Consider the following 24,428-nt stretch of genomic DNA (forward strand, 5'->3'; position numbering starts at 1 on the left):
AAAGCTTGCATATTGTAATCCTTTTAGTTAACCAATAAAATGTGTCATTTTGCTTGGCTTTTCTCCACATAAAACAGGTTATGTTAGTAGCTGCAGTAGACAGGCTTGCAAAGAATAATCTTTCCAGTACAAGAAGGAACTTTTGGAGATAAGTATGATTTAGAGAAATGTCAAAACTTTAAACACAGCATATTGGTAATTTTTTCTGGACCTTTTCACGTACTTAAACAGTGAGGTGGTTGACCTTTATGAGGGAAGAAAGATGTCTTCTTTTGAGAGAATTGAGTGCAAGAATAAAGAGAGAAGAGTTAGGGTGGAGGACATATACAGTGCATCCGAAAAGTAGTCACAGCGCATAACTTTTTCAACATTTTGTTATGTTACAGCCTTATTCCAAAATGGGTTAAATTCATTTTTTTCCTCAGAATTCTACACATAACACCCCATAATAACAACGTGAAAAAAGTTTACTTGAGGTTTTGCAAATTTATTAAAAATAAAAAAACTAAGAAATCACATGTACATAAGTATTCACAGCCTTTGCTCAATACTTTGTCTATGCACCTTTGGCAGCAATTAAAGCCTCAAGTCTTTTTGAATATGATGCCACAAGCTTGGCACACCTATCCTTGGCCAGTTTCACCCATTCCTCTTTGCAGCACCTCTCAAGCTCCATCAGGTTGGATGGGAAGCGTCAGTGCACAGCCATTTTAAGATCTCTCCAGAGATGTTCAATCAGATTCAAGGCTGGGCTCTGGCTGGGCCACTCAAGGACATTCACAGTGTTGTCCTGAAGCCACTCCTTTGATATCTTGGCCCTTCTCCCCCGATCGCTCAGTTTAGATGGCCGGCCAGCTCTAGGAAGAGTCCTGGTGGTTTTGAACTTCTTCCACTTACGGATGATGGAGGCCACTGTGCTCATTGGGACCTTCAAAGCAGCAGAAATTTTTCTGTAACCTTCCCCAGATTTGTGCCTCGAGACAATCCTTTCTCGGAGGTCTACAGACAATTCCTTTGACTTCATGCTTGGTTTGTGCTCTGACATGAACTGTCAACTGTGGGACCTTATATAGACGGGTGTGTGCCTTTCCAAATCATGTCCAATCAATTGAATTTACCACAGGTGGACTCCAATTAAGCTGCAGAAACATCTCAAGGATGATCAGGGGAAACAGGATGCAGCTGAGCTCAATTTTGAGCTTCATGGCAAAGGCTGTGAATACTTATGTACAGGCGCTTTCTCAATTTTTTTATTTTTAATAAATTTGCAAAAATCTCAAGTAAACGTTTTTCACGTTGTCATTATGGGGTGTTGTGTGTAGAATTCTGAGGAAGCAAATGAATTTAATCCATTTTGGAATAAGGCTGTAACATAAAGTGTAGAAAAAGTGATACGCTGTGAAGACTTTCCGGATGCACTGTATGTAGGTCTACATAACAAACAATCTAAGCATGGGAATAAAATGATCTGTTTTAGGATAGGGTCACCCCAAAACCCTTCCATGACAAAAACACTTTGGAAATTCATCAATCACATAACACTGTACACGGAGCTAGCTCTTCAGATTGGAGAATAGATGGCAGCTATATGGAGCCGGGTTTATTGAGTATGGTGAGTTTGCCATTTATTCAAATCCAATCTCATAGAGTAGCCTTTGAAGCACACAGTGTAAATGGGACCATTTTTGAGAAGCCGAAAGGGGACACAAAACAATTCTCCTCGCCCCTTTTACCAGATTGACTGCTAACACAAGCCTGTCTTTAATATTAACTGCTTATGTGGATGCATGTAATTGATATGGACCACACCCTCAATGTCATCTTGGCAGCTCTGGTTTGGATCTTGAATTTCTTTAGTATTGATAAATCACAGAACTTCCATTGTTTGAACTTTTGTTTGCTAGATGATAGTGATGTATTTCATTTTAGTTGTAGGTAGAGAGTGCTTTATTTGTCCCAAGGGGGATATTTGGCAATAAATAAGTTAATTGATCAGTTGTAAAATGTAGCTGAAGTTTTCCTCAGTTCAAAAGTTTTAGCTCGATATTCTCCTTTGAACATTGGATTGCAGAGGTGATGCATTGCGGTTACCCAAAATGTACAGACCTTGCTTATGTTTACTTGCTAATGACGAATGGATTTAATCAACCCATAACTAATCCCTATCATATCTGTTCTCGTGTGTGTCACAGCATTGCCCTTCTTCATCACTGCTCCCTCAATAGTGGCAATATTTTGTTCTGTTGTCAAGGTTGATTGCCAACCAGATTTTGAGAGAGATCCTCAAGATGTGCCTGACCTTTGACAAGATGCCCTTGGACAATTGAATTTTGCAGCTCATTTCTTACCAGTAGCAAGTGAAGGGGGCTGGTCCTGGTACACATTAGCTAGATAAGATTGAATCTCTTAAGAGTGTATTTTTCTCTAGTGAACTGTAATTGGTGCAGAGTGGAATAGAGTTGTAGTCGTAAAACTAAATTCTTCATCTCATAGATTTTTGTAGAGTAAAATAAATGAAGCTGCATAAGTTTAATGTGTATACTTTATTAAAAAAAATGTGACAATTGCACAAATAATGTAATGAGGGATGTTCAGTTATAATGAGGAATTTTCATGCTTTGCTCTTATAAAGAGTGCAAGGTAGACGTGACTCATTGGACAAATGCACGCTTGTTTGAACTTGTCGTTAGTAGTGCCAGCTGCTCTTTCTTCCCTTCCTGTCAGTTGTAATAAACATGTCGGAGCAGGAGGTACACAATAGTGTTGTGCAGCAAATAATTATTCAATTTTTGACAAATGAAGGAGTCAATCCATCTCAGATTTATTCAAGAGTTAAAAATCAGTTTGGGGACGAATGTCTCTCTCTCTCTCTCTCTCTCTCTCAGTCTAGAATGTATGATTGGTGCAAGTCATTCAGAGAGGGACTATCATCTCTTCCACCCACTTAAGGAATTTTTAGGAGGAAAAAAATTCAAGTCGAATGAGGAGGTTATTGACGCTGTGCAAGAATGTGTCAACATGCAATCAAATGACTTGTACTCTTCTGGGATTAAGAAGTTTCCTGAGCACTGGAACAAGGGTATTGCAGTGGCTGGAGACTATATATTAAAATAGTGTGTAAGTCGTTTAATTGTATTCAATAAATAAAGTGTAGCTCATAAATTCCTGTTTATATTTGAATGCTCCTCATATATTTGTATCATTTGTTTACTGAATAAACATCAGGCCACATATAGTTTAGAAAAAAATGCAGGATCGGATATTTAAAAAGTGAATGTTGATTTTAAGAGTTGTATCTACTGACTGCATACATTTATTTCTCTTGCAGAATCTTCAAACATGAGACATAAATGTATGATGCATGAACACTTTATAAAGGGCTACAAATTTGAGGATTGGATGTCCAAACTTCCAGAGCAACTTTGGGATATTCCCTTATATAATCTTGCAATTCCAGGTATAACCTGAAACGAAATAGCATTTCTGAAACTACTGAATCACATTCTAAGTTTGGGTCATGTATAAAATCGAAGGGCCTTTACCCTTCTGGTGAGCATTTTTCACACAGTACTGAAATACTTGTCATTCCTCAACCTAAATATATGCTCACATTTTAATAATAGAAAGTAATTAATTGAAATAAGATTTGCAGAATGTATTTATGTCAAGTATGTATTTATCTATTTTGTGATCCTGGATATATTAGTTCTTGGCAGCATCATCTCGTACCTCATAATTTCACATCTCATCAACAATAAAAATTTAGGAAATGTACAGGTGCCAGTCATAAAATTAGAATATCATGACAAAATTGATTTATTTCAGTAATTCCATTCAAAAAGTGAAACTTGTATATTAAATTCATTCATTACACACAGACTGATGTATTTCAAATGTTTATTTCTTTTAATTTTGATGATTATAACTGACAACTAATGAAAGTCCCAAATTCAGTATCTCAGAAAATTAGAATATCAATTAAGACCAATGCAAAAAAAGGATTTTTAGAAATGTTGGCCATCTGAAAGGTATGAGCATGACAAGTATGAGCATGTACAGCACTCAATATTTAGTTGGGGCTCCTTTGGCCTGGATTACTGCAGCAATGCGGCGTGGCATGGAGTCGATCAGTCTGTGGCACTGCTCAGGTGTTTTGAGAGCCCATGTTGCTCTGATAGTGGCCTTCAGGTCTTCTGAATTGTTGGGTCTGGCGTATTGCATCTTCCTCTTCACAATACCCCATAGATTTTCTATGGGGTTAAGGTCAGGCGAGTTTGCTGGCCAATCAAGAACAGGGATACCATGGTCCTTAAACCAGGTACTGGTAGCTTTGGCACTGTGTGCAGGTGCCAGGTCCTGTTGGAAAATGAAATCTGCATCTCCATAAAGTTCGTCAGCAGCAGGAAGCATGAAGTGCTCTAAAACTTCCTGGTAGATGGCTGCGTTGACCTTGGACCTCAGAAAACACAATGGACCAACACCAGCAGATGACATGGCACCCCAAACCATCACTGACTGTGGAAACTTTACACTGGACCTCAAGCAACGTGGATTCTGTGCCTCTCCTCTCTTCCTCCAGACTCTGGGACCTTGATTTCCAAAGGAAATGCAAAATTTACTTTCATCAGAGAACATAACTCGGCAGCAGTCCAGTCCTTTTTGTCTTTAGCCCAGGCGAGACGCTTCTGACGCTGTCTCTTGTTCAAGAGTGGCTTGACACAAGGAATGTGACAGCTGAAACCCATGTCTTGCATACGTCTGTGCGTGGTGGTTCTTGAAGCACTGACTCCAGCTGCAGTCCACTCTTTGTGAATCTCCCCCACAGTTTTGAATGGGTTTTGTTTCACAATCCTCTCCAGGGTGCAATTATCCCTATTGCTTGTACACTTTTTTCTACCACATCTTGTCCTTCCCTTCGCCTCTCTATTAATGTGCTTGGACACAGAGCTCTGTGAACAGCCAGCCTCTTTAGCAATGACCTTTTGTGTCTTGCCCTCCTTGTACAAGGTGTCAATGGTCGTCTTTTGGACAACTGTCAAGTCAGCAGTCTTCCCCATGATTGTGTAGCCTACAGAACTAGACTGAGAGACCATTTAAAGGCTTTTGCAGGTGTTTTGAGTTAATTAGCTGATTAGAGTGTGGCACCAGGTGTCTTCAATATTGAACCTTTTCACAATATTCTAATTTTCCGAGATACTTAATTTGGGACTTTCATTAGCTGTCAGTTATAATCATTAAAATTGAAAGAAATAAACATTTGAAATACATCAGTCTGTGTGTAATGAATGAATCTACTATACAAGTTTTAATTGAATGGAATTACTGAAATAAATCAACTTTGTCATGATATTCTAATTTTATGACTGACACCTGTATGTTTAATTTTAAAAGTAAAAGAAAAAATAAATTATTTTTTGAGTTTAAAGAAAAAGGTAAGCTCCACCCTTTAGCATCAGAAATGTAAAATAATTAAGTGAAATGACAATGAGCAAAGAGGTTTAGGTGTGCTTCTTGACATCAGTTCATTCTAATAAAACATGATAGTTGCATCTAAAATATGAACCATAGTCTCGTTTTCAGGTCCAGATTTGATTCAGGGCTGTCTACATCATTTAAACTTTACAATGTTGTATGACCAGTTTACCCTGTTCTCTCTGTGTGGGTTTTCTGTAGGTCCTGTGGTTTCCTAACATTTTACAAAGATATGACTCTAAATTGACACAAGATATTTGAATGTGGGTATATGTGTCTCTTTAAATATGTCATGGGATAGCTTAGCATATCATCAGAGTCACATGTTGCCTTATACTCAATATTTCCAGGATAGGCTCAGGCACTCCACAACCTTATAATGGAAAAGACATACATAAATAGGTGGATAGTTCTTTGTTTCATTTGTTTCTGCAAGTAGAAAGTATCTAGAAGTACCAAGACGTTTGTATCTTCTCCTTGTAAAACCGTGGAGTTTATTATAAACATTTAGCATGGTTAGTGCCAGTCAGTATAATTAAGTCTATGTGCACTAGTTTCTTATGGCATAACATCTGTAAATATTCATTTTCAAAAGACATAGTTGATTGTTCTGACAAGTATAACTGCTGCCTTTCCACAGTTAGTCATTTTATATCATGCATTCTAGGAGGCTTTAGACCGGATACAGTGAAGCAGATACATTTTAACTTGGTGATTTGATAACTTAGAGCTTTACATAAAAAAACACAAAAACAAAAAAGTATATTGTCTTTATTTACTTTGCTGAAATAAGAATGCTTGTGTCCATCAAATTAGTCAGATTAATAACTCATTCTTTTTGTAGCACTTTTCACAGAGTATACCATGTCAATGTGCTTTGCAAAGCATTCAGTTAAAATACAAACCAGGACAGGATGACAAAGACATCACATATACAGTCATGGCCAAAAGTTTTGAGAATGACACAAGTGTTGGTTTTCACAAAGTTTGCCGTTTTAGTGTTTTTAGATCTTTTTGTCAGATGTTTCTGTTGTACACTGAAGTATAATTACAAGCATTTCATAAGTTTCAAATGCTTTTATGGACAATTACATTACATTTATGCAAAGAGTCAATATTTGCAGTGTTGGCCCTTCTCTTTCAAGACCTCTGCAATTCACCCTGGCATGCTGTCAATCAACTTCTGGGCCAGATCCTGACTGATGGCAGCCTATTCTTGCATAATCCATGCTTGGAGTTTGTCAGAATTTGTGGGTTTTTGTTTGTCCCCCTTTCCCTTTTGAAGATTGATCACAGGTTCTTAATGGGATTAAGGTCTGGGGGAGTTTCTTGGCCATGGACCCAAAATTGCAATGTTTTGTTCCCTAAGCCACTTAGTTAAATCACTTTTGCCTTATGGCACAGTGCTCCATCATGCTGGAAACGGCATTGTTTGTCACCAAACTGTTCTTGGATGCTTGGGAGAAGTTGCTCTCAGATAATGTTTTGGTACCATTCGGATGGTAGGGTCATAATTTGGCATCAACATCATGAAAGCATGGATCCATCCTGCCTTGTATCAACATTTCAGGCTGGTGGGGTGGTGTAATGGTGTCAGGGATATTTTCTGGGCATGCTTTGAGGCCCCTTAGTAATATTTGAGCATCATTTAAATGCCACATCTGACCTAAGTTTTGTTGCTGACCATGTCCATCCCTTTATGATCACAGTGTACCCTAATTCCAGCAGGATAACACGCCACATCACAAAGCACAAATCATCTCAAAGTGGTTTCTTGAATATGACGAGTTCACTGTAGTCACTGCACTCAAATGGCCTCCACAATCAACAGATCTCAATCCAGTAGAGCACCTTTGTGATGTAGTGGAATGGGAGATTTGCATCATGGATGTGCAGCTGATGAAATCTGTAGCAGCTGTGTTATGCTGTTATGTCAATATGGACCCAAATCCCTGAGTAATGTTTCCATCACCTTGTTCAATCTGTGCCATGAACAATTATGGCAGTTCTGAAGGCAGAAGGAGGGTCAGCCCAGTACTAGCAAGATGTACCTAATACAGTGGCCGGTATGTGTGTGTATATGTACACAGTATATACTTGAACCTGAATTTTTCACAAAATGGATACCTGAAACACCATAAACAGATTATTAAATTTGTGTATTTAGGTGTACATTTTTACTCATACTGTGCAAAACTGTGCATGTTTGTGTTTTTTTTCTTTGAGTATTTGTTTCTGTTTTCAACTCTTACTCTGTATTTCCTTAAGTTTATTTGATTTGACTTTTACCTGTTCTTGGTTTATCGCATTATTTTATAAGCTCTCTCCTATATACAGTAGATTATTTAAGCTGTTCTTTTAAATTGGTTTACAAAGTTAGAAAAGGAAGATATCTGTACTTCTAGCTTCCTCATTTAAATAGGAAAATAAGGGTAGTAAATGGCTTGCTTTGAATGAATAAACTGTTTACTTACCCTAGGGAGTCATGATACCATGAGTTACTGCCTGGATATTAACTCACCTATTGATAAGTCAGGACCCAAAATCTTAAAACTTGCGGATAAAATATTTCCATGTTTTGTTCGGCCACAGATTTACAAATGGAGCACCACCCAGGTAAAATGTCTTTTTACAATTTATATTATCCACAGTGTTTATTTTTTTTTTTTTAAAAGCTGCTTGGTGGAAATGTTCAGCAGTTGAATATTTAAAGTCATGAAGAAGCTGTGGCCTGTCCCAGGAACACTAGGCACAAGGCAGGAAATAGCCCTAGATAGGACACTTGTGGTAGGGCCCACTCATACACACACATGCTGTAGGGAAGGTTCAGACTTGATAATTAACCTTAACTGAATGATTTTGAAATTGTGGGGGAGTACCTAAAAGAAATCACACGCAGTGAATGTGCACATTTAACAAGGCCAGCCAACTGATGCAAGAGTTGAACCCAAGTTGTTGGGTCGATAAAGCAGTAGCACAAGTATTGTGATATCAAGGCACCCATTACCCAGCAATTATCCATCCATCCATCCATTTTCCAACCCGCTGAATCCTAACTACAGGGTCACGGGGGTCTGCTGGAGCCAATCCCAGCCAACACAGGGCAGGAACCAATCCTGGGCAGGATGCCAACCCACCACAGGACACACACAAACACACCCACACATCAAGCACACACTAGAGCCAATTTAGAATCGCCAATCCACCTAACCTGCATGTCTTTGGACTGTGCGCCCGGAGGAAACCCACGCAGACACGGGGAGAACATGCAAACTCCACGCAGGGAGGACCTGGGAAGTGAACCCAGGTCTCCTAACTGCGAGGCAGCAGCGCAACCACTGCGCCACCGTGCCGCCCCTACCCAGCAATTACCTTTTATTAATTATGGTGTGGCAGTGGTTACCATCACTATCTCGCATCTTCTGTGCTTGGCTTTTGATTCTGTTCCCCTGTGTGCTTTCATATGTTCCAGGTTCCTTCCGCATCCAAAAGATTAGCAGTTTAGGTTGACTGGTAACTCTAAATTGCCATGGTATGTGAGTGTTGGTGATATCCTGCAACTGACTACTGTACCAGCCAAGTTTGATTCCTACCTTGTGCCTAATGTTGACAGGATAGTCTTCAAATGCCTGCTGTGATCCTATATTAGAATATGTAGATTAAGAAAAATAAACTGCTCAAAAAATTATAGGAACACTTTGAAAACATCAGATCTCAATGGGGGAAAAAATACAGCTGGATATCTATACTGATATAGACTGGGTAATGTGTTAAGAATGAAAGGGTTCAGCATCATTTGATGGAAATGAAAATGATCAACCTACAGAGTGCTGAATTCAAAGACACCCTGAAAATCAAAGTGAAAAAATGATACAGCAGGCAGGCCATTTTGCCGAAATTTCATTGCAGCAACTCCAAATTGTACTCAGTAGTTTGTATGGCCCCCACGTGCTTATATGCATGCCTGACAATGTCGGGGTATACTGCTAATGAGATGACAGATGGTGTCCTGGGGTATCTCCTCCCAAATCTGGACCAGTGCTTCACTGAGCTCCTGGACAGTCTCAGGTGCAACTCTGCGGTGTCGAATGGACCGAAACATAATGTCCAAGAGGTGTTCTATTGGATTTGGGTCAGGCAAGCATGGAGGCCAGTCAATGGTATCAATTGCTTTATTCTCCAGGAACTGCCTGCATACTCTTGCCACATGAGGCCAGGCATTGTCGTGCACCAAGAGGAACCCAGGACACACTGCACCAGCACAGGGTCTGACAAGGGGTCCAAGGATTTCGTCTACCTAGTGGCAGTCAAGGTGCTGTTGTACAGCCTGTAGAGGTCTGTGCGTCCCTCCATGGATTTGCCTCCTCAGACAATCACTGACCCACCACCAAACTGGTCACGCTGAACGATGTTACAGCCAGCATAACATTCTCCATGTCTTCTTCAGACCCTTTCATGTGTGTCACATGTGCTCGGGGTGAACATGCTCTCATCTATGAAAAGCACAGGGTGCCAGTGCTGGACCTGCCAATTGTGGTATTCTATGGTAAATGCCAATCAAGCCCCACGGTGCCGGGCAGTGAGCACAGGGCCCACTAGAGGACATCAGGCCCTAAGGCCGCCCTTCATGATGTCTGTTTCTGATTGTCTGGTTCGAGGCATTCACACTAGTGGCCAGCTGGAGGTCATTTTGTAGGGCTCTGTCAGTGCTCATCCTGTTCCTCCTTGCCCAAAGGAGCAGATACTGGTCCCGTTGATGGGTTAAGGACCTTCTACAGCCCTGTCCAGCTCTCCTAGAGTAACTGTCTGTCTCCTGGAATCTCCTCCATGCCCTTGAGACTGTGCAGGGAGACACCGCAAACCTTCTGGCAATGGCACATATTGATGTGCCATCCTGGAGAAATTGGACTATCTTTGCAATCTCTGTAGGGTTCACGTATCGCCTCATGATACCAATAGTAACACTGACCGTAGCCAAATACAAATCTAGTGAAACTAGTCCGAAAAGATGATGAGGGAAAAATGTCAGTGGCCTCCACATGATAAACCATTCCTGTTTTGGGGGCCATCTCATTGTTGCCCCTCTAGTGTACCTGTTGTTAATTTTATTAACACCAAAGCAGCTGAAACTGATTAAAAAACCCCCTCTGCTACTTAACTGACCAGATCAATAGCCCAGAAGTTTCATTGACTTGAGGCTATACTCTGATTAAAAATGTGTTCCTTTAATTTTCTTGAGCAGTAGATAACAAAGTTGTATTTCCCTTAATAATATAGTTTTCTGTTGCCCAACTGGATGTGAATTGTTAGGAGTGTAAAGTAAGTTGTCTAGTCTTCTTGATTGTTTAACAAATGTTTCAGTTGGACATTTCTAGTCACATTTTTTTCTCTAGATTCTATAATTAAATAACAACTTTTGTCTGTTAACTTTTTGTTTTTGAACGTCCTCAATGTGTTTTGGATTTGCCCTTTTTCACTATTGGACTATGTTTTTCACACATATTACTACTGAGGTACCTTTTGTACAAACATTTTTTAAACAAGTTGGTGTCTGCTCCTTCTGGTATCTGCTGTAGTTATATTCTACAAGTAAGGTTGAGTTTGAGATCACACCTTGTTAGTCTGCCTTTGACAGCAGTGATCTAAGCTGTGGGATTGCCTTGTGACACTTAACATCATATGCAAACACAGTAATATGCTGACAAGAGTTTTAATAAAACATGCATTTTTTTTAATCAAAGAAATTTAACTTTGAGTGTTTTCTCAAACCATGTATATACATTATTCAGAATGTCTTCTTAAATATCTAGTAAATTAGAAGAAAATGGGGCCACATTATTCTAAAATGTCTTTTGTCAATCAGAGATCAGTGATTAATAGCTTACTGTATATGCAGGAGAAAAATATTGTGGAACAGCTAGATGCTGGTATTCGATACTTTGATTTGAGGATTAGCCACAAGGATCATGATACATCTAGCAACTTGTACTTTTCTCATGGATTATACACGCTTCTGTCAGTTAAGGTAGGTAATATATTTTATGATTAACTAGCAGAATTGTTGGGTATTATACCACAACTTGGAAAAGGAGTGTAAAGTCACACTAAAGTAGTGCTGCAGACAGAAAGCTGTGTCCTTTACCAGTGTGTAAAATGCTTTTTTATGAAGTCCGGGTGGTATTTTCATATAGTTAAAATACAGCAGGGGTAGTTTCTTTGTTCACTGCTCTTACCTGATTCGTTGTACAATCAATGGCACCTTATTTTACCTAATACACCTTACATACTTGGTTTCTAACTGTGAAAAAGCAGAAGGTAAATTGTTGACCATTTCAGGTATTTTAGCCAACAGCTTGCTTAGAAAACAATTTAAGATTCTAGTTTCTGTGCACTTTCATGTTGTAAACATGCACATTTGTTTCACATTTATTTGATTTATTTATTCATTTTTTAACCAGTAATATTACTCATCTTTGTCCCTTGTAATAAACTTTGCCACATATTTAAGCAACTGAGAAGTTGCCATTCTTTTGAAGTGATTATTTTATTGTGATATGCATTATATTTTTGTTAAATATGTTGATGTTAATACTTTTTTAGAAATTTTTATTGTTAAGATGCACATATACAATGCATTATTGAGTTGTTTTAACCTCAGTTTAACAGGTAAAATGCAATTTGTGCTTCATATTTTCTTTGTATTGTATTAATGTCACTGTTATGACAAGACATGCAAGTAAGAATTTCATTGTAATATGTAAAATATGAGCAAAACCTTTAACCTAAATATTCATACTCTTTCCATTTGTTCACCTGATGTAAAAGGTAATTAAAATATGTAAGCAGTAGGCAGCAAACCCAAACAAGCACAAACAACGTCAACATACAAACAAAAGCTTGTTTTATTAGTATGGGCCGGGTATTACAGTAGGAGTAACATAAATTTGCAGAACACACAATAATTACAACTAATTTACTTTCTGAGCTCCCTCGTACACAAGGTTAATCTGGCTGGTACCTTTTCCCACTCTTGAGTCACACCACACACTAATTCCTTCGTTCTGCAGTCTTTGACAATGGAGTTCTTGCCTCTGATTCCTTTCCAAATCCAAGCTCATTTAATTAGTCGAGAGGTTTATACCCCCAATTGGATGCCATCTGTGGAGCTAACCAAGGATTACCAAACCAGAACAGTATTGAAAAAGCTGGTAACTAACAACTATGGGACCAAGTGCCACGTTCTTATTCTACTCATTCCAGGAGCCCTGGTATTTCTGCATCTTCCCTAAAACGAAAAGGAATGGACACCTCCCCAGTTCCTGTGGGTTCCCAATGTTCAACATGGGTCTATAAATAATACTTATGCTTCTGGCCTGCCCAAAAGGGCTTTGTAAGTTCCTGTTTCCGCAAGTTGCTGTCTGCCATACATTTGCTGCTGCTAACATACATTTATATACAGTAAACATATGTGGCAAATGTTAATGAATGGTGACATTGACACTTTTTTCAGAATTGTTTTATGTACATAGCAAAATGTACAGAGTACTAAGGACTTCACACCATGACATTAAGAACACAGTTTACACTTGGCTCTCTGTGCTTTAAGCAATTAATTATAACATGGATGGATGGATTTTACATAAATGTAGATAATGGTATTTTTCTTTACACTTATAGGAGGTGCTGACATTTATTGCACAGTGGCTTGAAAATCATCAGAAGGAAGTGGTTATTTTAGCATGTAGCCATTTTCAGGGAATGACCGAAGACCTCCATAAGCATCTAATTTCTTTGTTGAAGAACATTTTTAATGCCAAGCTTTGCCTGAATTCAGTAAGTGTTTCATTAAACATTATCTGACTGACTGCACTGTTAGTGTTTTATATCAATGTTTATTTTTATTGTCCATGATTGATAGAGGATTGTGTGTTATCTCTGCTCCAACAGGGTTAATTAGAACTCAACCATAAGGATAATAGTCAGTATGTTTGGTTTGTAGATGTTAAAGTGTCAAGTGAGAAATGCTCAAGCAGGATTTTATTGGGGTAAAGAAATCTACAAAAACAAATGTGTGAATTCAAGTTTGTGTAGCCTCCCTGCATTCACTTCAATTTACTTTAAGGCCTTTATTTTCCTTCCACATTTTCAATAAATATTTATAAGTTCATTGGCAACACTAAATTTGCCTGAATATGTTCTGTAATGGACCAGTGTCCTGACCAGGGTATTTTCAAGCCAGCTGAACATACATTGGTCTTTCAAACTGGAGTCCTCAAGAAAAATGGTGCAGAAAAAGGATGGATAGGTAAATTGTTAAATTAATTTTTAATTTTTTGGTTTTGTTAGCAAAATCTTTTTTTGCTTTCTCCACATAGATAAAGGTGAATATTTTGATAGGATCAAAACTGTAATTTTAATTAATATACATTTGATTTTGGGCATCCCTGAAATGATTTGGTCACTTTTGGAGTGAGTGTGTGTGTGTGTGTCTGTGTTTTAGGGTATAAGGTTGTGGACACTGAAAATCATATTACTAGACGAGAACAGGCCATTCGGCCCAACAAAGCTCGCTAGTCCTATCCACTTGTTTCCTCCAAGAAAACATCAAGTCGAGTTTTGAAAGTCCCTAACGTCTTACTGTCTACCACACTACTTGGTAGCTTATTCCAAGTGTCTATCGTTCTTTGTGTAAAGAAAAACTTCCTAATGTTTGTGTGAAATTTACCCTTAACAAGTTTCCAACTGTGTCCCCGTGTTCTTGATGAACTCATTTTAAAATACAAGTCTCGATCCACTGTACTAATTCCCTTCATAATTTTAAACACTTCAATCATGTCACCTCTTAATCTTCTTTTGCTTAAACTGTAAAGTCTCAGCTCTTTTAATCTTTCCTCATAATTCAACCCCTGTAGTCCTGGAATCAGCCTACGTGCGTTTCTCTGGACCTTTTCTAGTGCTGCTATGTCCTTTTTGTAGCCTGGAGACCAAAACTGCACACAGTACTCAAGATGAGGCCTCACCAGTGCATTATAAAGGTTGAGCATAACCTCCTTGGACTTGTACCCTACAGATCGTGCTAAATAACCTAACATTCTGTTAGCCTTCTTAATGGCTTCTGAACACTGTTGGGAAGTTGATAGCTTAGAGTCCACTATGACTCCTAAATCCTTCTCATAAGGTCTACTCTCGAATTTCCGACCGCCCATTGTGTATTCAAACCTAACATTTTTACTTCCTATGTGTAATACTTTACATTTACTGACATTAAATTTCATCTGCCACAAATCTGCCCAAGCCTGTATGCTATCCAAGTCCTTCTGTAATGATATAACGGATTCCAAATTATCTGCTAATCCACCTATCTTGGTATCATCTGCAAACTTAACCAGCTTGTTACTTATATTCCTATCTAAATCATTTATATATATTAAAAATAGCAGCGGCCCTAGCACTGACCCCTGTGGAACACCACTCTTAACATCGGCCAGTTCTGATGAGGTTCCTCGCACCATCACCCTCTGCTTCCTGTGTCTGAGCCAATTCTGCACCCATCTAAAAACATCACCCTGAACTCCCACTTCTTTTAACTTGATGCCCAACCTCTCATGTGGCACCTTATCAAATGCTTTCTGAAAGTCCAGATAAATAATATCATAAGCTCCACTTTGATCGTATGCTTTTGTTGCAACCTCATAGAATTCCAACATGTTAGTAAAACACGACCTCCCTCTTCTGAACCCATGCTGACTGTTCAGAATAACTCCTGTCCTTGCCATGTGTTGCTCAATCTTATCCTTAATAATTCCTTCCATTAATTTTCCTGTGATGCATGTTAAGCTTACTGGCCTATAGTTGCTTGGATCTGCCTTGTCACCCTTTTTATATAATGGGATGATATTTGCCATTTTCCAGTCCTTCGGAATCTCTCCAGTGCTCAGTGACTTCCTAAAAATATGTGTCAAGGGTTTATATATGCACTCTCTAGCCTCCTTAAGAACATGAGGATAAATATTATCTGGGCCTGGTGATTTGTTTGATTTCATCTTATTTAATCTGAGCAGCACTTCTCCCTCTACAATTTCCAAATCCCTCAGTACCTCCTTAGTAGTTGTTTACCTCTGGCAGGTTATCCACTTGTTCACTTGTAAACACCTCAGAAAAATGTAAGTTTAGGGCATCTGCTATTTCATTGTCTGTATCTTTTAATTCCCCTTTACTATTCCTGATGAACTTGACCTCCTCCTTAACTTCTTTTACTACTAAAATACTGAAAGAATCTCTTGGGGTCTTCTTTCACCTTATCTGCTATATTCCTCTCCAACCGTCTTTTAGCCTCCCTGATATCCTTCTTAATGGTTGCCCTCATGTTCTCATACACTCTCTGATTCACTTTGCAGTCGTTAGTCTTACATGCCTTATACAGCAGTTAGTAGCATTATAACACATATCATCGACTCCTGTGTGGCATATATTGTCACTTGCTCCCAAGTCAGCTCTTTTAAAATTGTCTTTGCGTAATTAGCTTTTTTATTTCTAAAGAATATGAATGAAACAAGTCCAGTCATGAGAAGCAGCTCATCTAGAGAGAGGAATGGGTTTTGTTTTCATGAACTGTCTGCTGTATCTAGTATAGTCATGTCATTAATACATTATTTTTGAGATTGGAATTGCAACTGCTTCTTTCAGTAAATATTTAGAAATATTTAACTATGAACAATTACATTCCAAATTTAACATTCCTGCTACACATTTCTTTCACTACCTTCAAATCAGGAACTTTGTTAAACATAACCTTCCAGATTTTCCTCATCTTGCACCCTCATCCACGCTGGAAAAAATATTGCTCAATCTCAAGGAATTAGACTCCATCTCTACAATATATAAAATCATTTTACAATCCCTTCCTTTCAAAGATCCAAGAGGACACTGGGAAAAAGATCTCTCAATTAATATATCAGAAAAGGAGTGGAAAGTAGCAATGCAGAGAATTCACTCGAGCTCCATATGCTAAAGCATACAATTATACAACTCAAAATTATATATCGAGCACATCTGTCTCGACTAAAACTCTCCAAAATGTTTCCAGGGCATGATCCAACCTGCGAACGTTGCAACCAAGCCCCAGCCTCACTGGGTCACATGTTCTGGGCCTGCACCAAATTAACATTATTCTGGACAAAATTTTAATTACCTTCAGACAGCCTTGGACTCACAATCCCTCCTAACCCATTAACAGCTGTGTTTGGTGTTCTTCCAGAGGGGCTTAAAGTGGAGAAAGACAAACAAATTGTGATTGCATTCACTACACTGTTGGCACGCAGACTCATTCTGATAAACTGGAAGAACCCAAACTCTCCTCTTTAAGTCAGTGGGAAACGGATGTGTTATACTATTTGAAATTGCAAAAAATCAAATACTCAGTTAGAGGATCCATACAGACTTTTTTCAAAACATGGCAGGATCTAATCAGTAATATTTTAAAATAAGTTCATAAAGCACAGAGAATTTATTAATTTAGGTATGTTTACAATTGTTTAAATTTTACAGTTTGGCTTGCTCTCTCTCTCAGGGTGGGATTGATCTGTTCTTAACTCAATTCTTCTTTTTGTAAAAACTTGATTGCTTTGTATGGATTGTAATAAAATTAATAAAAAAAAGAAATGTTTAACTATAACTATTTCAGGACACAGTAACTCTGTGGAATATGTGGAAACTTGGCCACCAAGTTATTGTTTCATACGATAATCCAATTGCTGAACAGCATTGTGAGTTATGGCCTGTAATATCTTATTGGTGGGCAGACAGCATGGATCCAAAAGATGTTGTGCAGTACATGATTAATTTGCAAAAGAATGGACGTCCAGGTAAGTCACAGTTTCCAGATCAATGGTAAAGATTACATTTCTGTATTATAAACAGTTCAGCAATTTATCTCTGTAACACAATGTCCCGTTATTTCAAGCTTGTAAATGTGAATTACTGAATCTACAGTTCATTAATTTGATAAAGAACATGTAACACATTTAATTAATGCAAAACAAGACAATGACCAAATTTCACAAGGTATTTTAATGCAAAATCATATGCTTCTATTTACCATTTATATAAGTTACTATTTATTAACTTTATGGTGCAGCTGTAAACACATTTCCATAGTCAGATTACTTCTAGAAAATATCAGTGTTTTCAAAAAGTATTAAATATCCATCCATCCATTTTCTAACCCGCTGAATCCGAACACAGGGTCTCGGGGGGTCTGCTGGAGCCAGTCCCAGCCAACACATGTCATAAGGCATGAACCAATCCTGGGCAGAGTGCCAACCCACCGCAGGTATTAAATATTGTATGTGTTTTAGCTGCAAATGGTTATTAATTGTCAAAAATGAATAATGCAGGCAGTGTTTTATCAGTACTGATATTCATTTATTATGACTGAAATTGGGTAACCTGCATTTTTTGAGACAATTAGAATTATGGTTCCACCGCATGCTAGTTTGAAGCCTGTCTGATAAACTGACGGTGACAAAGCTTGCTCTCCCCTCCACATGTTGTTAAATTCTTGTTTGCATTTTAGTCATTTCAAATAATAACAAGCACCCATACTTTTTATGTTTATACTCTTTCACAGAATTATCATAGTTTTGCACATTTTCAGTAATATTCAAGATTCTATTGAAAGTTGTGTTTTATACCTTTTTATACAAAGGTTATTATCAAACAGGCACTTGTATTGTATTGTAAGCTTTTTGGAAGAGCTGATGTAATTTTGTTCTTTTTGCTTTCTAGGAACATTTTTTGTGGCTGGCCTTAATCTTACAGAAAATTGGAAATTTATTTTGACTCATCTCCGCAAGTCAATGAAGACACTCACTTTAAAAGCCTATCCTTTTTTAATGAGCTGGGTTCGAAAACAGACTCCAGGATCAGACAGAGCATGTCTGAATATCATTGCTGGTGATTTTATTGGGCTCTATGATATGGTTCCTGAAATCATTTCTCTCAATACAAAACTTTTGATGAGCATTACCTGAACACACACTAACTTGATTCTGGAACATATGCCTCGTTTCAGGAATGAATATGTGACAAATGGCAGTACTAGTTTATATGATTCTTTACATCATTATTCTAATGGGAGGTCATGAAATATGTGTTATATGAGAATGCTATTTTGACATTCCATAAACATGCACTTTATTTTTCTTTGTCTTTTAGTAGCAACATAGATAAAAAAAATGGGGTTGTAAGTAAAATAAAAGTTGAAAATATTTTTATTTACTTCCCTATTTAATTTTAATCTGCTAAGTAAATCAAGTTGGGAATATTATTTGTGGACAACATATCACAGACTTCTAGAAGGCAGTAGAGTTCAGTCTCTCTTTTATTCTGCAAGCAAGAATGAGGTTTTAATTATGTTATTCTACCTGACTGAAATGTCAGAGCCAAAATTTCCACAGATTTATAAAGTTTTTTAATAAGTCGCCTGTGCCTAAAGTTACAAAAATAATTTATATGTACGAGTACTTTTATTAATATATTTCAGTTTAATGGTGTACTTTGTGAAATATGTTATTGATCATTTGATTAGATCTGTTTTGATTGTGGATATACATGCTGACTTAGTCCAGTAGTATGAGAACTATGTGGAGACTTTGTCAGCATAGTCAAAGTGCCAACACTTAAAAATGGCAACCCAAAGCTTACATTATACACCTTTGTAAATTATAAAAAAAGCCAAAAAATCTTCACAGAGATGGCATGTAGTATGTGACATGTAAATGTGTTTATTTGTGAATCAAGACATAACTGATATGTTATCAGGTGCTACAGCGGCTCGTACAAATGTCTTCTGAACAAATTTGGAAATGCTAATTTTATTTTAGATTTTAAACTAGTAAACTCCTAGTGCAGCATGTCATGTCCATAAACAAATAAGCCATTGCTCAAAGTATGTTTAAGTGGCCACTTAATAAACATTCCTTATTACTGTACTCATTAAGAAGCCACGGCAAGTGTTTAAGGATATACTGTAGCTTGCAATGAGCACTTTGCAGTAATGCATCCATCAAAATTGGTGGAAGTGTTTCCATGTGGCTCCAAATAGCAAGAGTCCTGTTTTCTTACGAGTGATTCATTTTACCTAATTTAAATGAAATTATTAAGTTATAGTATACAGTAAACTCAAGAATCACGTCACATATTTACCATTTAAAACCAAATAACTTTAGATTGATTTTTAATTGTACTTGGTAAATGAATTACATGTATTAGACTACAGTGAGGTACAGTATTCCACATTTCAAAGAATAACTAAAGCTGTACCCTCCATCCACCCATTATCTATCCCGCTATATCCTAACCACAGGGTCACGGGGGGTCTGCTGTAGCCAGTCCCAGCCAACACAGGGCGCAAGGCAGGAAACAAACCCCGGGCAGGTTGCCAGCCCACCGCAGGGCACACACCAAGCACACACTAGGGCCAATTTAGAATCGCCAATGCACCTAACCTGCATGTCTTTGTACTGTGGGAGGAAACCGGAGTACCTGGAGGAAACCCACTCAGACACGGGAAGAACATGCAAGCTGTTTCCTATATGTTAAAAATAACATGGCTTATTACAGACTAAGTAAGTTGACTGTGACAGTTGGAGGAGGGCGAGAGGTTGTTTTATTTAAAGTTGTAATACAGTAGTTAAGGTTTTTTATGTGCTTGTTTTGGTTACCCTGTTCCCATTTAGGCACAGAATCCTTTCTTTTATGTGGAGTTTTCATGTTTTTTCTGTGTGTATGTCAGTTTTGTAACTGTACCAGCATCTTCCCATGTTACAAAGGCTCAGCTTTTGGACATCTTGTGTCTTCATCTTGCACCTTGCAGATTGAATATTCAAGAGGATTGCTGCTTTGTGCTTGTTTGTGCCAAGAGAGGCATTAGCTGCACCGTTACAAAACCGTGTTGTTGCAGATACCGAGAACGATTTAATATAAAAACCTGTTAAAAAAAAAAAAAAAAACAAAATCAGGTCATCCATGGCATTGTAGCACTTTATAATTTGAATATGTTTTATTATTAAAGAAAGGTCATAACCAGGTACGAGGGAAAATGAATTTTAAATGTAACAGTTAACATCTGCTTTATAAGCACAAGCAAATTAATTGCAAAACATTTTATTCCACTTTCCAAAATAATTTAATGTTGTTCTTTACAAAACGTGTAGTACAAAATGTTTTATTTACAATTCAGCCCTAACTTTTTTTGCAAAGAATAAAGGTAACATATTCACCCAAAGGTCGCTTCATTGGTTTTGACTTTTATAAAGCCTGCTGGTGGTTTTTCTGAGCCTGTCTCTGATTTTTTTCATTCATTTCTGATTGTATGGGAGAATAAAAAATACCTAAGTAACCAAATGACTACTTTGTTTTCGCGAAATGTTAGATGTCACTGGTTAACAAAACTTTTTTCTTTTTTACTTCGAGTTAAACTCACGATGGCTTTTGTAAAGCGTATTTTCAGCTCTCACTTATAGGATGTTCAAAATGTTCCAGTGAGTAGTTTATTTGTAGTTGATTTTTGCTTTAATAAGCCACTGTATAAAAACAATGAACCTCAGGTTCATTACGACAGAACAGTGTTGATGAATTATGTAAAAGATGGCGTGAAATAAAAAGATAATAAAAGATTTCGAATAAAAAAATGACATCTACTCATTTTTACATTTATATTGATAAGGACATCACAAAAACTGTTCTCCGGCTGTTATGGCAGTTTACGTCAGTATGCAGCTCTATTATCCTTCCTGCCGATGTGAGCCAGTAAAAAGGCATTGCTAAACTGACCCGTGTGTGTCTTGTGACTTGTTCTTTCTGTGATGGAGTTGCGCCCTGTCCGGAATTGTTTCTGATGATTGCTCGGAGAGGCTTCAGCTTCCGGGCGATCGTGTTCTGGGCATAAGCGGCTTAAAGAAGACGCATGGATGAGTTTAAATACAGATGAACCCGCAAATATCTCGAGAAAACACTAAGCGGACTGCATTTCAATCAGCGAATTTCTCCAGCAGGCGTGGAAATTATGCATAAACCGAATTCCTGGTTTCATGTAGATGATGTTCAGGGATAAATTACTAAAGATAAAGTAGTAAAGACTGTGACTACTACTAACTTTAAAACTCTTCTTACGAACATCAAACACCAGTTTTTAATCACTCCAGCTGTCATCCCACGACGAGTACCTGGCTGCAGGAGGGGCCTGACAGCTACTGTTCCAATAACTCTCGCCGCCAAGTCACGTGACGGGACGTCACCTTACGTCACTGTTGCTATTTGGTCCGTCTCATTTGGTCGCAGCCCGGGAAGAATGAGGAAGGACGAACGGCAGTAGTTGCAGGTAACAGAGCTTTCTGTTATACGTTTATGCATTTTATCGCCTGTGAATGTTACAGTATTTTAATGTATCATAAAGAAACCTCGAATATCATTTTAATGCTTTCGCAGACTATACTTAATTATTGAATTTTTATTTAATTATTATTAATAAGAGGACATTTCACAAGCCAGATTCAAATCAAAATAACGTCAGAGGTACTTGTACAACAAACATAATTTATGAAAATACAAAATTGAAACGATTTAAATAAGGATGAAGTCAGCATTACTTTCATATTTTTACATTCTTTTATAGTCTGTAGATACTCCACATCCATTTTAAAATATTGAAAAAGAATGTTTCATATCATTTCATTTTGTTTATGTAAAAAAAAAAGTGCCAGTAAAAGTTATTTATAAATAACATTTTTAATTGTTTTCAGTGAGGTTTTGCTTTACATAACTGTTTCTTCAAAGCAAATATTAACATTAGCCTCTTTAATATAGGTTTGTAACTCCGTTCATGTTCTTTTTACATTGGGCCATATCCAAAATAAATGTAAACAGCTTAAGGATTACTGTCACAAGAATGCCTTCAGCATTGATTTTAAATTGCTGGACAACAAAGAGTCTTTATAGGATAAATCCTGTAGCTTGTCCAGTCTGACTTGGACTACTGGGAAGAACTGCACTGATGTTGCCTCTTCAAAACTCAAATGTGAACTGGCTGGGGTAGGGTTGTCCGGTTCCTTAAAAAAATCATAGCCCAATTACTGCTTAAAAGTAGTGAATGTGCCCAAAAAATAGCTCAGTGACTGAGGTAGAGGAAATTGGGCACTGGAGGGTGAGATCTGAGCGAGAGGTTTAGATTCACACATAAGCCTTTGTGGTCCTCTGTTGAGATATTTCAGAGTGATAGAATGGATATAAACTACTACACAGATGGGGGCGGGGGGATTTTAGAATGGTAAAGTACATAATATAAGTGGAAGGGGTGACAGATGAATGAAAAACATGGTAAAAATTTGTTAGGGAAGGGAGTTTACCTAAAATACTGCATTGTTTATTTAAAAAGTAGCCTGGGAAACCACAACCAACAAAAGCCCATTTTTCCCATGGATGATGGCCACAATTACAGTAATCTAATTGGGTGAGAAAACCATAGACCTGTCAACACTGGGCAAGGAGTGTGTGTGTTCGCATGTATGTGTATGAATTAGATTTAGCATCTAGTCATCTGTAAGATGTACCGGTATTCATCAATCCCGTTTCACAATCCAGCCAACTGGAAGCTACTGTTCTATTAGTCAATAATGAATTGATTCATTGTCGTGTAAACATAGATTGTGATGCGCAATGCTCTGCTTTACGGCCTAATCCATTTTTATGCACCACTTCAGACAGCCTTACCTATTATAAACAGTATAGATTGCCTTAATAACTGTTCTATGCAGAATATAACAGTACTTGTAACATTTTTATTGCAGTACGATGTTGCTGACCCCCTCCATGGAGTTCAATGAGGTCATCATCTTCCCGCAATGTGAAATTTATGTGCATAAGAATTTCAAGTACCAAGAGTTACTTCTCAGTGCCTGTATGATGTGTTTGGTCACTTAGATGCCCCATCCAAATATGAGTTGTGGTCAAGATGCAAAATACGGGGTCCAAGCCCCCCCCTAGTAAACCCTGCTGAACAGCAGCACGCCTGAAAATGAATTTAAAAACACTTTAAATTGTAATAAATTACCATTACAAAGTACTTTGACGTTGGTTCATTATCAGTCCTGATTTATTTTTAAGATCAATCTTTAGTATAAAAATACTCTGAAGTTCCTGTTCACCCTGTTCCTAGTGCAAGGTTTCATCTTGTGTGATTACATAGCTACTCTAAATCCTTCAAATTTTTACACATTCAGTTCTACATCAACATTAATAAATTCACATTTCAAGCAACCTTTTAACATAACACATTCACATTTTAAACAATATCGGTGAACTGAAAACATTTCATAAACATTCTTAAACATGCAACATTTTTATTATGTTATCATGTCCTTGAACCTAGCAGATTTCTTAATGACCTAGGCACTTCTCGTAGTTAACTGGTTTTCTTGAACAGGGGTGACAAATTCAAATCCTGGAGGGCCACAGCAGGTGCAGGGTTTTGTTCCAGCCACTTACTGCTGCTAACTGAACCCACTAGACAACAGCCAGATCTGTCTCAACTGAGCAGAAGTCTTTTGGTTAATTTTAATTGACTTGCTTGTTAAGACACCAACTTCTTAGATGTTTCTATTTTCTTACCCAGGAGTTAAACAACAATGAGATGCAAAGTGAGCCAACAGATCAGATTGTGACCTCAAACTCTAATCTTGTGAATTCGTGAAACCCGTTTTTTTATTTTTTTTTATTTCATGGCTTATTGATGCTCATATTCTGCCGCATATTCCAGACATTTTTAAAAGTGTTTGTGGTATAGCGGGTCCGCGGCTTTCGAAAAAAAGGTCGATTTTTAAATCCGTATAGCCGTGTCGTTCTCCGTGGGAGCGATTGCACGACCGCGGGGAGTTAATGAGGTGATTGGAGCGAGTTGC

General features: G+C 37.8%; 2 protein-coding genes across 4 annotated transcripts in view; both read left to right on the top strand.

Annotated features, from left to right (window-relative positions):
• The window catches only part of LOC120523433 (PI-PLC X domain-containing protein 1-like), a 27,080-nt gene extending 7,208 nt beyond the window's left edge, over positions 1 to 19,872 (top strand). The window contains exons 1-7 of one of the 3 annotated variants that reach the window (XM_039744744.1): positions 2,921 to 3,117; positions 3,329 to 3,457; positions 7,952 to 8,088; positions 11,369 to 11,497; positions 13,150 to 13,305; positions 17,156 to 17,336; positions 18,259 to 19,872. In XM_039744744.1, the coding sequence (XP_039600678.1) occupies positions 3,340 to 3,457; positions 7,952 to 8,088; positions 11,369 to 11,497; positions 13,150 to 13,305; positions 17,156 to 17,336; positions 18,259 to 18,503 (966 nt within the window). In that variant the 5' untranslated portion in view covers positions 2,921 to 3,117; positions 3,329 to 3,339 and the 3' untranslated portion in view covers positions 18,504 to 19,872. Of the gene's footprint in view, positions 1 to 2,920; positions 3,118 to 3,328; positions 3,458 to 7,951; positions 8,089 to 11,368; positions 11,498 to 13,149; positions 13,306 to 17,155; positions 17,337 to 18,258 lie in introns of those variants that run through there. The other 2 variants (XM_039744743.1, XM_039744745.1) reach the window with 2 other exon arrangements.
• Positions 19,873 to 21,330: 1,458 nt separating this feature from the next.
• LOC120523435 (PI-PLC X domain-containing protein 1-like) overlaps positions 21,331 to 24,428 on the top strand; it is a 37,279-nt gene continuing 34,181 nt past the window's right edge. Inside the window, exon 1 of the mRNA XM_039744746.1 lies at positions 21,331 to 21,853. The gene's annotated coding sequence lies outside the window, so the exon portion shown is untranslated. The remainder of the gene's footprint in view (positions 21,854 to 24,428) is intronic.

This window comes from Polypterus senegalus, chromosome 2 (assembly GCF_016835505.1).
Source record: "Polypterus senegalus isolate Bchr_013 chromosome 2, ASM1683550v1, whole genome shotgun sequence".
NCBI classification, from domain to species: Eukaryota; Metazoa; Chordata; class Cladistia; order Polypteriformes; family Polypteridae; genus Polypterus; species Polypterus senegalus.